Source organism: Diabrotica virgifera, chromosome 8 (assembly GCF_917563875.1).
Source record: "Diabrotica virgifera virgifera chromosome 8, PGI_DIABVI_V3a".
Taxonomy (NCBI): Eukaryota; Metazoa; Arthropoda; class Insecta; order Coleoptera; family Chrysomelidae; genus Diabrotica; species Diabrotica virgifera.
In genome coordinates, this window is record NC_065450.1 from 50,839,227 (window position 1) to 50,852,929 (window position 13,703).

The window sequence follows — 13,703 nt, forward strand, 5'->3', positions numbered from 1 at the left end:
CCAATGCTTATATGCTACTTACAAATTATTATAAAAAAGGGTGAGTTTTATTAAAGGCAAAGGTATGATTATTCACCACATATCACAACCGATAAAAATCGTAATAATAAGCAAAAATTAAGGAGATTGTGTAAATAACATACATAATATCATTGTAATTATTTTAGACAGTATAAGGGAGAACTGGCTTGGGGTACTTTTATTTTTTGTGAAAGACAAGTTAAATTTTCATACTATTTTTTATATATTTTGTTTATGCCCTAAAGGGGGGCACTGTTGTCTTTTAAAAACTATACCGACATTGCAATCATGAGATCTGTTTTAGAAACCTACCACTACCAGGCTAATTACTGTTGTTCTATTAAGATTAGCAAAAAACAAAAGATGTAAAAGTTCATCTCCAACAAAGGGAATTGTTACAAAACTGGCTTTCTCCAATCGAATTTGTTTGAATTGTTTGAAAATTTGCTTTCTCCAAAAGTTTGTTTCCAAATTCACTTTCCCCAAACATAAAAGCTAATTACATAATTATTGAGGAAAGTTAGATTTCATTCATTGGACCAATGTCTATGTCCCAATTGTATAATATCAAACTCAAATCCGTGTGATAATAATGACTTGTTTTAAACAAGTTTTTAGCGTTTTGATATAAACGCAAAATTTGGAAAAAACGAGTTTTTATTCTGCTTCTCTCAATTTATAATTACATAAAATATGATTTTTTTCTACACTTGAATTGGAAGCTAACTAATATACATCGGAAAAGTCTAGGGACATTTATAATGAGGCGTACTTTATTTAGTTGGTATGGAAATGATAATCGATTTGTAGGGAGTAGTGTTATTTAACCTACAATAAACTTTGTTGAACTGTCAAAATAAAACCAGAATGCCTTTAAGTATCATTAAATGTATATTAATTATAAATAAAACTGTAGCCCAATCATTTGCATCCAGTTTTGATATTCTTAACACCACTCGAATCTTGCAACGCGGTGACCTGATAAGTGGACAGTGGACATCTCAATGGTCTTCGACTGTGGAGATTAGCTTGATAGAAATGATTTCTTAAAGTCTCAGGGCCTAGAGTTACTTGGTGCACCCTCTGCAAGGCGCTAACCAAATCAGGTGCTGTAGCTATCATTAAATATCATTCTTGAGCTGGAGTTGTACCGCGCTTACATCCTGGATGACGTTCGGCGGGACTTCCAGTGTCGCAAAAGCGCCGCCACAATCGACTTATAAGGTTCAAAACACACGGACCACTCTGGGGCGCTACACTGTGGATCCTTAAAGTGGCTGAAACAGGCGATTTTTTGTAGCCCCAATGATTTTGTAATGGACGCCACAGTGGCTAGGATCAGCGACAGTGGCTGGCCACTTTTACACAAGAATTTACGGCTAATCATGTGAAGCTGCTTTGTGGATCCACAGAGTAGCGCTTCAGAGTGGTCCGTCTGTTTTGAACCTAATACTTCGGGAGCTCAGCTACATTAGTTTCCTGCATGCCACCTTAAAAAGAATGCCTACAGACTTATTCATTTCACCCAAAGTTTAATGACGTCCTTCAATCATACAAAACAATATTTGCAATGCATTAACTAAACAACAACTTTATAATATGAACAAAATCGAAACTACCAGAATATTTACTGCTATATACAAACTACAGTTCTTTCCTCTCCTGTTAAAAACTTGTCAAATATTCGTTATCACTTTTGCCGTTTTTTACTCACAAAAATCTGAAGGATGAGCAACAAATTCAATTCAAATTAAACGACCAAATGAATGTATTTTTATTAAGGTTATTTTATTATGTTAGGTAGGTATATAAAAATTACCAGAGAACGGCAGTTCTCGCCAGTGGCGCACACCTACACCCCCTACACACGACACTATATATACAAGAAATTTTCGATTTTATAAATCTGACTGAATTGAAAATTGGCCAAATTCCGTCTTTAAGTTCAGGAAAAGACTCACCCATTCATATGTCAACCATCCATTTTGGTCCATAGATGTGGATTTTACGGCCCTTCCTATTTAGGGTCTGTTTTTCGATCTCGTCCCCAAAACTCCCAAAAACTTTAAAAATTTAACTCCGACCTTTACGGCTTCTAATAGAAGAGATCATTACTTTTCCAACGCATGTCTAATTTTGAAAATCGGTTATACCGTTCAAAAGTTACCAAGCTGGGAAATATGAGTCAATTTTTATTTAAAAAAGGGAAAATGTTTGAAGATATGTATGTATGTATGTATGTATGTTTGTATGTATGTATGTATGTATTTATGTATGTATGTATGTATGTATGTATGTATGTATGTATGTATGTAGGTATGTATGTATGTATGTATGTATGTATGTATGTATGTATGTATGTATGTATGTATGTATGTATGTATGTATGTATGTATGTATGTATGTATGTATGTATGTATGTATGTATGTATGTATGTATGTGTGTGGAAAAGTTATACCGATCTGAACTTTTTCTGTGTTTGAAGAGGGAGTGTGGGCCGATTCAGAACCGGTGTAGTTTGTGAGTTTTGACTACCCATAAGCCAGCTATAGGGCTTGGTAGGTACAAAACGGCATATTTTTTGGCGGTATATATCTTCGGTTCAAGAAGAGACAGGAGAACAGTAAGTACACTAAATCAATAGCGTTGAGTTAAGCTTTCAAATGGTGTCTAAGCTGTCAGGATCAGACATACACACGGCTCAGTATAGCCGAAAAACTGAAAAACTAAACTTTGAAAATTTTGGTTTTTCGACAATTACTCAAAATTTCAACCTACGAATTACGCCAATAACTAAGCGTTTGTAGAAGGACTCTAGACGAATCTAACGGTGTATACCTTATATCCAGGAAAATTCGAATTTTTTAAGTTATAGGCTTCATAAGTATGATCAAATCTATTTCTTATGAGAAAAACGGTTTTTCAAGCTCAATAATTCCTCTAATATAGCTTCAGTTATCATACTTGACCTTAGATGCATAAGATACTACTTGTCAATACGTTTCAAATTCATGTTTAGTGAACAAAATCGGTTAAGCCGTTTAGAAGTTTTTTTTGTTCTGATTGTGGCCTTGGATTATAACCTTTAGATTTATTTATTTTTTTTTAATTTTTAATTTTTTTTATATATTTTTTTTATTATTTTTTTAATCTTTTTTTTATTTTTTTTTAACTTTTTTTTTATATCTATATATATTTTTTTTCGAAGATACATAGGTTACAAAATAATATACTTAATTAATTACAAGAAATATCTCATTCATACATTACATAATACAAAGGAAATACCTATCCATTCAAACGAGTAGTTTTACATTTAGACTTTCAATTTAATTTTTTGAAGAAATGTCATAATTAGTTTAAAAATTTTAATGTTGTCTTCACTTAATAGTACATTTAAGTCTAGGGGAGTACTTAAACCTGCTTTCAGCAATTCTTGTAGCAGCCACATACTTGAATTGAGATGTAAGGGACAGTTAAAAAATATGTGATTTAGATTAGCTATGCTAGTTCCACAGTCACATCTGAATGTTGGGAGAACTCCGATTTTATGTAGATGCTTCGGAAAACATCCATGATCTACTTTTAATCTTAGGATGGTCGACACTGTATTTCTACTTAGTGCAACAACTTTGTAAAATTGGTTAACAGCTACTCTTGGTTTAAAAGTTATTTTAAATGTTAACGTTTAGAAGTTATTAAGCTACAAAATTATAATCCAATTAACGATTATTCCCTAAATGGTTTATGTAGTTGTAGTGGTTACGACGCTAATTTGATCTGGAAACAGGCAATCCGAGTTCATTTACCGGCCATCCCAAGAATAAAAAACCGCTAAAAGCCGTAAAAATGAGTGGCGCATACAATATTCCAGCTACAAAAAATCTGATATGAATATTACGTGGCGCGAAAATGTATTTTAATTTTGATGCAAAACAAAATTCTAGTTTTATTTTAAAAGATTTTTTCATAATATTTGCTAAATTTGAAGTAAACCCGCCACAAAAGAGTTTCAAAATTCAAACTGTATCAAAGTTACTCTTTTTTGGCGCGTTTTACTTCAAATTGGGCAAATATTATGAAAAAATCTTTTAAAATAAAACTAAAATTTTGTTTTGCATCAAAATGAAAATACATTTTCGCGCCACGTAATATTCATATCAGATCTTTTGTAGCTGGAATATTGTATGCGCCACTCATTTTTACTGCTTTTAGCGGTTTTTTATTCTTGTATCCTTATACTTTTACGATGTGTGTATTTCCGCATTGTAGGGATTCAAAGAACAGTAGTTCTTTATAAATGTAAAAGCTACAAAGTGCAATAAAATGTTAATACACGCAATTTGCGTGTAAAAGCTCTGTTGACTGTATTAAATTAGCCGATATTAAAGTTTTAACGTAAGTGATGTCAAAGGTGCGCCTAGTCATTCCAGTTTCCTACATAGATCACTATTAAGTGCGAAAAACTTCATTCACCTTTACACCAATACAAGAAATATTAACAGTTATATTCAAATATAATATCAAGTAAGTAATAAAAGTTTATAAAAATTGATTACCTTTTGTTTTTAAAAAATCCACGAGGAAATTAAATTCCTTTATACCATAAATTGCAAAAAATTACTAAAATCCTTTAAAAAATGTATATTTTATTAAAATCCCTAAAAAGGGATTCGCATAAAACGTTTTCGGAATAACAATTCCATCATCAGTGCTTTCTACCTGAAATAAGTATAAATCTTTTTGTGAAGGCAAACGTAAGGTAAAATTTTGACTAAGATTGAAAATTACAGGTGGTTATATTTTCAGGTTAAAGTACATGTCTGGGCCATCTTGATATGTGGGTAAAAACCCTTTAGACTTTAGATATTGCATAGTTTTAAATTGTTTACATTATTGCATTAAGATTAGCTTGATGTTTAGCGTGTGTAATTTTCAACCTTAGTCGAAATTTTATCATACGTTTGTCTTCACTAAAAAGGTTATACTTATTTCAGGTAAAAAGCACTTGTGATGGAATTCTTATTCCGAAAACGTTCTATGACGTTATTCCTTTTTAGGGATTTTAATAAACTATACCTTTTATAAAAATTTCTATAGTTTTTAGGTTTTTTGCGACATTTATCACAGATTTTTACAGATCTAGTCAGTGGAAGAAGCGTCAGCTTCTTTTTATTTTTCGTTGAACCAATATATATTTAATTTATATAATATATATTTATATTTAAAGAATGTTTGTCTTCTTACGTGTATATTAATATTTTGTATTGTCTCCACACAGTATTTATTTTGAGCTTATATTTTTAACATACAACATTAAATAGTTTGTTTTAAAATTCTCAAGTTTCAGGAGTGGAGGGCGGGAGGGATGGAGGGAGCGAGGGAGGAAGGAAGGGAGAGAGAGAGAGAGAGAGAGAGAGAGAGAGAGAGAGAGAGAGTTAGACTTTATTTTAGATTCGTATGTAGCATTGCTAGTAAGATTTTTTTATCGTTTTTTATCGATTAATCACTTCGTGGTTATTTTAGAAGAAAAATGTTTTAGGCATTAGTTCCTGTTCAGTTTTTCCTATCCTTCGATATTTTGTTACTTAGTTAATAGCCGTTTTTGTTTGAAACGAAACGGTTATTTTGTTTTCCATTTTAATTTCGTAACAATATTTTGATAACGATTTTCGAAGTGGAAAAAACGTCAAATAAATTTAATTTCAAAATAAAATTGTGGCTTATTCCCAACTAAAATAGTAAATTAATAATAGATAAGTAAGTAATTAAATTAATAGTAGATACAATAATAATACATAAGCAGTAAGTTTTTCTATTTTAGTTTTAAAATGGAACAAAAAGAAAATGCAAACACAAACCTTAGGGAAGCTCCACCGGGAATTCTTAGACTTGACTTTGGAAAACCCAGGAGTTTATCAGCCGAGTTTAAATATCAAGATGTAAGTATATTACCAGTAATTTACCAAAAATTCAAACGGCCTTTCATAATGCGTTCCATAAAAGCATTCTTCTATATTTAAGTTGTATCTAAAGTTTCTGATTGTAAACTTTCTATTGGGCTGGTTCGGAAAGCTACGTGGCTATTCTTAATACTTTTTTTTGTTTTGAATAACTTCAAATTGGTGCAATAAGGATTCTTTGGTAGATCCATATTATAGTAATCTATAAAATGAGGGTTTTGTAAACAAGGACCAGATAGTTGCAGTCTTTTGTTTTTGTTGTAAAGAGCTTTCATATTAATTTTATTTTGGTATGTTTTTAAAATTGTAATATATTTTATTATAATTGATGGATTCGACCGTTACTTGATGGAAGTTCATTTTATTTAACAATAAAACACTGAAAACGTTTGTTTTCTATACTTCTACAAAATTTATTATAACTATATGTGACTACAGCTGTTTCGCCAGAGTGCCTTTCTCAAGTGATTTAGATTACTATGGGTTTGCCTTTTTAAAGTCTTAAACTGAAGAGGTTGAGGAGTGGGGAGCTGTTTGTCTCGAGTTGGCCATTCAGAATTATATCTTTATTTTTCAATTTATTAATTTCCATAGATTCTAATAAAGATAGCTTAAGGCCTTTATTTCGAATATGCAGAATTTGAAACTGTTCATTAAAATAATGATTATGATCTAGAAGGTGAAGTGCGTATGTAGAAGTGTCTGATTTTCTATTGTTGATAGCCCTTTTGTGTTCTGCTATCCGTTTGTCAAAGGTTCTGCCAGTTTGACCGATGTAAGGTTTCTGACAGTCACCACAAGTTAGTTTGTAAGCACCACTCTGTAGTTGTTTTCTCTTTCGGCTCTTATTGTTCTTAATATATTTGCTTAAGTTGTTGTTAGTTCTGAAAGCTGGTGTTATTCCTTTCTTTTTTATGTATCTGGCTATGTTTGTTGTTATCTTGCCAGTATATGTGATATAACAGAAGGTACTGGGTTCTTTCTGTGGTGGTGGATAGACTAATTTCAGGGCTTTTTTATGGAGTTTTTGATTTAAAATTGTGTTAATTGTTTGTTCGTTATAGCCATTGTTTTCTGCTATTTGTTTAATGATGTTCAGTTCTATCTCGAAGTTATTTTTTGACATGGGATTTTCTGTCAGTCTATGGTGGCTGCTAATTTGTTTGTGTTGTGTAGGATGGGATGATGAATTGTGTATAGTTGTATCAGTATGGGTATATAGGTTTATGATATGAGTTCTCCGTATATCATAAACCTACCCGTACTGATAAAACTATACACAATTCATCATCCCATCCTACACAACACAAATTAGCAGTCTACCATAGCATTATACATAGACTGACAGAAATTCCCATGTCAAAAAATAACTTCGAGATAGAACTGAACATCATCAAACAAATAGCAGTAAACAATGGCTATAGAGAACAAACAATTAACAAAAATAACATAAGAAAGCCCTGAAATTAGTCTATCCACCACCACAGAAAGAACCCAGTACCTTCTGTTCTATCACATATACTGGCAAGATAACAACAAAAATAGCCAGATACAGAAAAAAGAAAGGAATAACACCAGCTTTCAGAACTAACAACAACTTAAGCAAATATATTAAGAACAATAAGAGCCGAAAGAGAAAATAACGACAGAGTGGTGTTTACAAAGTAACTTGTGGTGACTGTCCGAAAACTTATATCGGCCAAACTGCCAGAACCTTTGACAAACGGATAGCAGAACACAAAAGGGCTTTCAACAATAGAAAAACAGACACTTCTACATACGCACTTCACCTTCTAGATCATAATCATTCTTTTAATGAACAGTTTCAAATTCTGCATATTCAAAATAAAGGCCTTAAGCTATCTTTATTAGAATCTATGAAAATTAATAAATTTAAAAATACAGATATAGTTCTGAATGACCAACTCGAGAAAAACAGCTCCCCACTCCTCAACCTCTTCAGTTAAAGACTTTACAAAGGCAAACACACAGTAAACCAGTTATTATGTTACCTCAAATGTTCCATGTTTGTAGCAATTTGATTATATCGTAGCGTCATGTTATATCAAATGCGTTTGTAATATCAATAAAAACTACAATAGTTTTCTGTTTGTCTGCAAAAGATTCACGGGATTAGCAGTGGCAGTTCGATTTTGTGATTTAGACTGGTGCTCTTGTATGGGTGTGAGACGTGGACTCTGACCAAAGCAATTAAAAGAAAACTTAGATGTTTTGAGAGAAAAAAACTCAGAAGAATCTTTGGATCTTTTCACGATCCAAATAGCAACGAATACCAAATGAGAACAAATGCTGAGGTCAAGCAGATGTATAGGGCGAGCGACGTAGTCCAAGAAATTAAATCTCAGCTTCTAAGATGGGCTGGCGATGTCCATAGACTCCCTAATAACCGCTTTGCCAAACTGATCTGGGAAGAAACCCCCACAGGAAGGAGGCCCTTAGGACGCCCACGACTGCGATGGAGAGACAATATATGGTCAGATCTAAGAACAATGGGACTACAAACTGACCCAACTATCATGGACGACCGTTCGAGATGGAAGCGAGTTGTGCAGTCAGCCAAGACCCACCCCGTGTTGTAGTGCTACCAGTAGTGATACCAATTTTGATCATATTGATATCGAGTATCGAATCTAGTGGAGTATCGCAAACTAAAGTGCATTGTAAATGTAACATTGTAACCTATTGGATTAAAAAAACCGAAAATCGGTTTTTGGAAAAACCGGTTTTTTTTGGCCGGTTATAACCGCCAGGTTAAACTGTAAGCCAAAAAACCGGTATAACCGAAAACCGGTGTTTTGTCAAAAACCGCCATCCCTAGTATAAAGTTTAAACTGAGAATCCACTATGATGCTACATGTTGATTGTATGAGGTGACTCGAATGTATGTATTTACAAGCACATCTTGACTCGTTGAAGTTACTCGAAGGAATGAATCTAATGTATACTCTTTCTTAGCTGTCCCAGTATGGGGGGCAGCCCACGCGGCTAATTAACAAAGGATTTTATTTAGTCAGCACAATCAGTGCGCCCTAGTCAGAAATATTGTTTATGACAATAATTAAACTAATTAAATAGCCCGCACATGTTTGCAATATAATAACAATTGCGTTAATGTGACATACGGGGCGATAAAAAGATTGTTTAATATCGAATATGAAAATTGAATGTTTGAGATTAAACAATCATCTTCAAAAAAGGACGATGTACTGTGGACTATAAAATTATTGACCTTGTTATGCTATTATAAGAATATACATTCTTCTTCTTCTTCTTCTTTTGGCATCATATCCCTGGATGGGTCTTTGCTTGTCTGGCTATGTCCTTCCATTCAGATCTCTCTTGGGCCCTTCTCCTCCATTGTCTTACATTCATGGTTTTCAGGACGTCTTCCACGTCATCCAACCATCTCGTCCTGGACCTTCCCTTTTTCCGCCTTCCTACCGGCTTCCACTATAACATCTTCTTTGTCGTCTTTGTGTCTTCTTGTCGCTGAACATGTCCCAGCCATGACAGTCTTTGACTTTTCACAAATCTTACAATGCCATACCCTTCATTCAGTTCATTAACCTCGTCGTTTCTCCTGATTATCCATGTGCCGCCTTCCTCTTGCACCGGGCCATATACTTTTCTCAGTATCTTTCTCTCGAATATCCTGAGTTGGGCTTCATCTTTTTTTTTCATTACCCAGGTTTCCCAAGAATATACATTATTGAAGATTATTAAAATTAAACGAGTTTATTTATCTAACTTCGACTAAGATAATGTGAATATAGCAGTAACTCCGAAATTATGGCATTTAGGTATAGAGAACATTACCAACATGAACAATAATCAGTATTTTGTAAGGAAGAAAAAATATACAGGGTATTTTATTAAATTTCCAGAAAACGGAAGATCTGACAAAAATGCAAATACCATAATTGAGGCGTTCCATACATAAACCTTACACTGTATATTATGTCAGTTAATAGAGTTGAAGTATGCGGAATCGGAATGATTATTAAATTGACGTGTAATATACTATTAACACACATATTATTGTGATTACAGTTTTAATTCAGGGTGATTCTATTTCGATTAAAAATAAAACCGAAAAAATATTTATGGCAGTAATATTAGGTGCGGTAAACATATTGCAATCACGTGTTGGAATTAATTCAGTTTTTTACTTGGTTTTCATCTTCATTTACGGCACGAACAGGGTGTGTTCTAGTAAAAGCTCTGAACAACAATGTGAGAAAGGTATTAGCAATTAATTTTTTTCGTCAAGAAGAGCGGTTGAATGTATGGTGCGATGACAAGGCGAATTTTCTAATAATAAAAATAAATGTTCTTTTGAGTGCTTAGCTGACCTACTTTGTTGTATGCTTTGTATTTTTAATGGGTTATTAATTTGCAGAATTATGTTTATATTTCTTTAGATTAGATTATGTGTACGCGATGAGTTTCTACACCAAAAACCAAAACAAAAATAGCATTAATATAAATAAAGAAATAAATAAAGTGCACTAGAATAATCGTAGTATATTATGGCATCAATGTTTCGAACTTTACGGGATCCCTCTTCAGGTGACGGGCATAACTTTGATTTGTTTTTAATAGGAAAGTATATCATGACACCTCATGTAAAAAATTTTAAAATACTTATTACAAAAATGTATACTTTAATCCTTTTTGAGAGCACAGGCACAAAATTTCGGTCGAATTCTTTTTAAATGCATTCATTTTTTTCGAATCCTTAGAAAACTAATAAGTTTTTTGGAAAAATTTAAACGCAGAATGACAGGTTACAGTATTACCGAGGGTCTAAAGTCCCTGAGAACTTCTTTAATGATTATTTTAATGTTACAGGGGCAAAAAAAGAGAAAATTGAGTGTGATTTTTAATTTAAAATATATCAATCAAAAGAGACTTTCAGTCCTCGGTAATATTGTAATCTTTCATTTTGCGTTTAAATTTTTCAAAAATACTTATTAGTTTTCTCAAGATTCGAAAAAAATGAAATAATAAAAATATTTGACCAAAATTTTGCGCCTATGCTCTCAAAAAGGATTAAAGTATTATACATTTTTGTAATCAGTATCTCTAAAGCTTTTAAATGAGGTGTCACAAAAAACAAAGTTATGCCTGTCACAAGAAGAGGGATCGCGTAAAGTTCGAAACATTGATGTCATAATATACTATAGTCCAGGGCTCATCTGTTTTGAGATGGACGTTGAGAGGTGACTCAAACTTTTTTGCAGAAATTGCTTGAAAATAACTTAAATAATAATATGTGAGTTATCCTCCCACTCAAAATGGTCCGGAACATTGTTTAAATAATCAAAATGTCAAAATATGAAGGAAAAATTCGATTTTTTTATTGGTTTTTTGATTATAACTTTAAAACTGTTCATTTCTGAGAAAAGTTTTACTGACATAAAAGTTGCGTAATTAAATTTTCTACAATATAGAATTGGTTAAAAATTTAAAAAATAGTCACCCTTGTTGCAAAATAGCAATCCTTGCGAAAAAAACTATGCCAAAACAAGTATTGCCATTTTACGTTTTTCAACCATTTATGCTACACTTAGGACCTTCATATTTTACCCAATTAAACTTTATGATATCATAAAACACCACTGTAAATTTCATTAAGATCGGTTTAATAGATTTTGCAAAATAAATTTTGCAATCCAGCTTTCGCAAAAAAAATTCATTTTTTAAAAATGTTGCAGGACTGAAAATACAGCAGATAATAAGTTGAATTTTTTTTTGCTTATAGAAGTGTACTGTACTTTTCATTTGCAATTTGCAAAATTAAAATCGAATAATTACCACGGCGTCAGAAAATTTTTGAAATAAACAATAATTTTTGGTGCTACGCGCAGGACAGCGGTGTTCGATTCACACAAGTTGATTTCCACCAAAATTTCTTCTAATCTTTATCTAATATATTATTTTCTTACTCTATATTTTGTTGTATTTTAATGTTGTTCTGAAGCTATTTTCTTGTGGCATTTTTACAATTTTAACTATTTAGAATGGGAAATAAGCCACAATATTATTAAAAAATGATTTTTATTAACGTTTCGACGCCCAAATCGGGTGCCGTTGTCAAAATACAAAATACTCATATTATTTATAATATGTTGTATTTGTTGTCAAAATACTCACTAGTATTTTGTATTTTGACAACGGCACCCGATTTGGGCGTCGAAACGTTAATAAAAATCATTTTTTAATAATATTGTGGCTTATTTCCCATTCTAAATAGTTAAAATTGTATTTTAATATTTTAATTCCACAAAAATCAAACTAATTTTATTATTGTTTGTGAAATATTGTTTAAACAATTGCATATGTTTAAAAATAATAAACTTTTATTCTCTAAGTTAAAATATATGAACAAAGAAAGTTTTTGCTAAAAAAAGTGTTATTTTAAAAGATAAAGTATGTGTTTTTATTTTGCAATAAACAAATTTATTTATTTATATCGAAATGTAATAAAAATTAAAATGTATCAATCATTATTAAAGGTCATTGAAATGCCCAATCAGAGCAAACTATCCGCTGTCCTGCGCGTAGCACCAATAATTAATGTTTATTTAAAAAATTCCTGACGCCGTGGAAGTTAATCGATTTTAATTTTGCAAATTGCAAATAAAAGGTACAGTACACTTCTAAACGCAAAAAAAAATTCAACTTGCTATATGCTTTATTTTCAGTCCTGTAACATTTTGAAAAAACGAATTTTGTTTGCGAAAGCTGGATTGCAAAATTTATTTTGCAAAATTTATTGAACCGATCTTAATGAAATTTACAGTATTGTTTTAGTGTATCATAAAGTTTTTCTGAGTGGAATATGAAGGTCCTAAGTGTAGCATAAATGGTTGAAAAAACGTAAAATGCGAATACTTCTTTTTGTATAGTTTTTTCGCAATTATTGCTATTTTGCAACAAGGGTGACTATTTTTTAAATATATAACCAATTCTATATTGTAGGAAATTTAATTATGCAACTTTTATGTCAGTACAACTTTTCTCGAAAATGAATACTTTTAAAGTTATAATCAAAAAACGATAAAAAAAATCGAATTTTTCCTTCATTTTTTGACATTTTGATTATTTAAACAATGTTCCGGACCTTTTTGAGAGGGAGGATAACTCAAATATTATTATTTGAGTTATTTTCAAGCAATATCTGCAAAAACATTTGAGTCACCTCTCAACGTCCAAATGTAATAATATTTTTACAGATCCGCCCTGGTCTACTAGGATTGTTTTAAAAATCGACCTGTCCGAGCGTTTTTCTTATGTGCTAAAACATAAATAAGTTAACAGCGGGGGGGGGGGGGGGTAACACTTATTACAGCGTGCTGTATGATCAATTTCACTGTAAATTCTTAGAACATTAAAGAAAGAAGTCATAAATTTTCTTCGTTTCATGGTAACGTTTGCAGGCAAGTTTAAGGAGAGCTATATTCCTATTTCAATTAATTTCTTATTTTTATACAATTATTTGAACCAAGTGGGTAGGTGCATTATGTGGAGTCTGTGTCTTTTGGTTCAGTAAAATTAATAATAGATGAAGGAAACAATTCTGATTCATACTAGCAAAATTTAAAAAACGAAAATATATATGTATGGTCAAACTAACACAGGAATACCGACAAAAAAACCGAAAAACTCATTAGTTGAAAATATAAACAATAAAT

At 31.9% G+C, this 13,703-nt stretch overlaps 1 protein-coding gene across 2 annotated transcripts in view; it reads left to right on the top strand.

The window, feature by feature from the left end:
* The first annotated feature begins 5,852 nt into the window (after positions 1 to 5,852).
* LOC126890744 (transmembrane channel-like protein) overlaps positions 5,853 to 13,703 on the top strand; it is a 164,957-nt gene continuing 157,106 nt past the window's right edge. For both annotated transcript variants that reach the window (XM_050659914.1, XM_050659915.1), the window contains exon 1: positions 5,853 to 5,964. In XM_050659914.1, coding sequence (XP_050515871.1) covers positions 5,854 to 5,964 — 111 coding nt within the window. In that variant the 5' untranslated portion in view covers position 5,853. The remainder of the gene's footprint in view (positions 5,965 to 13,703) is intronic.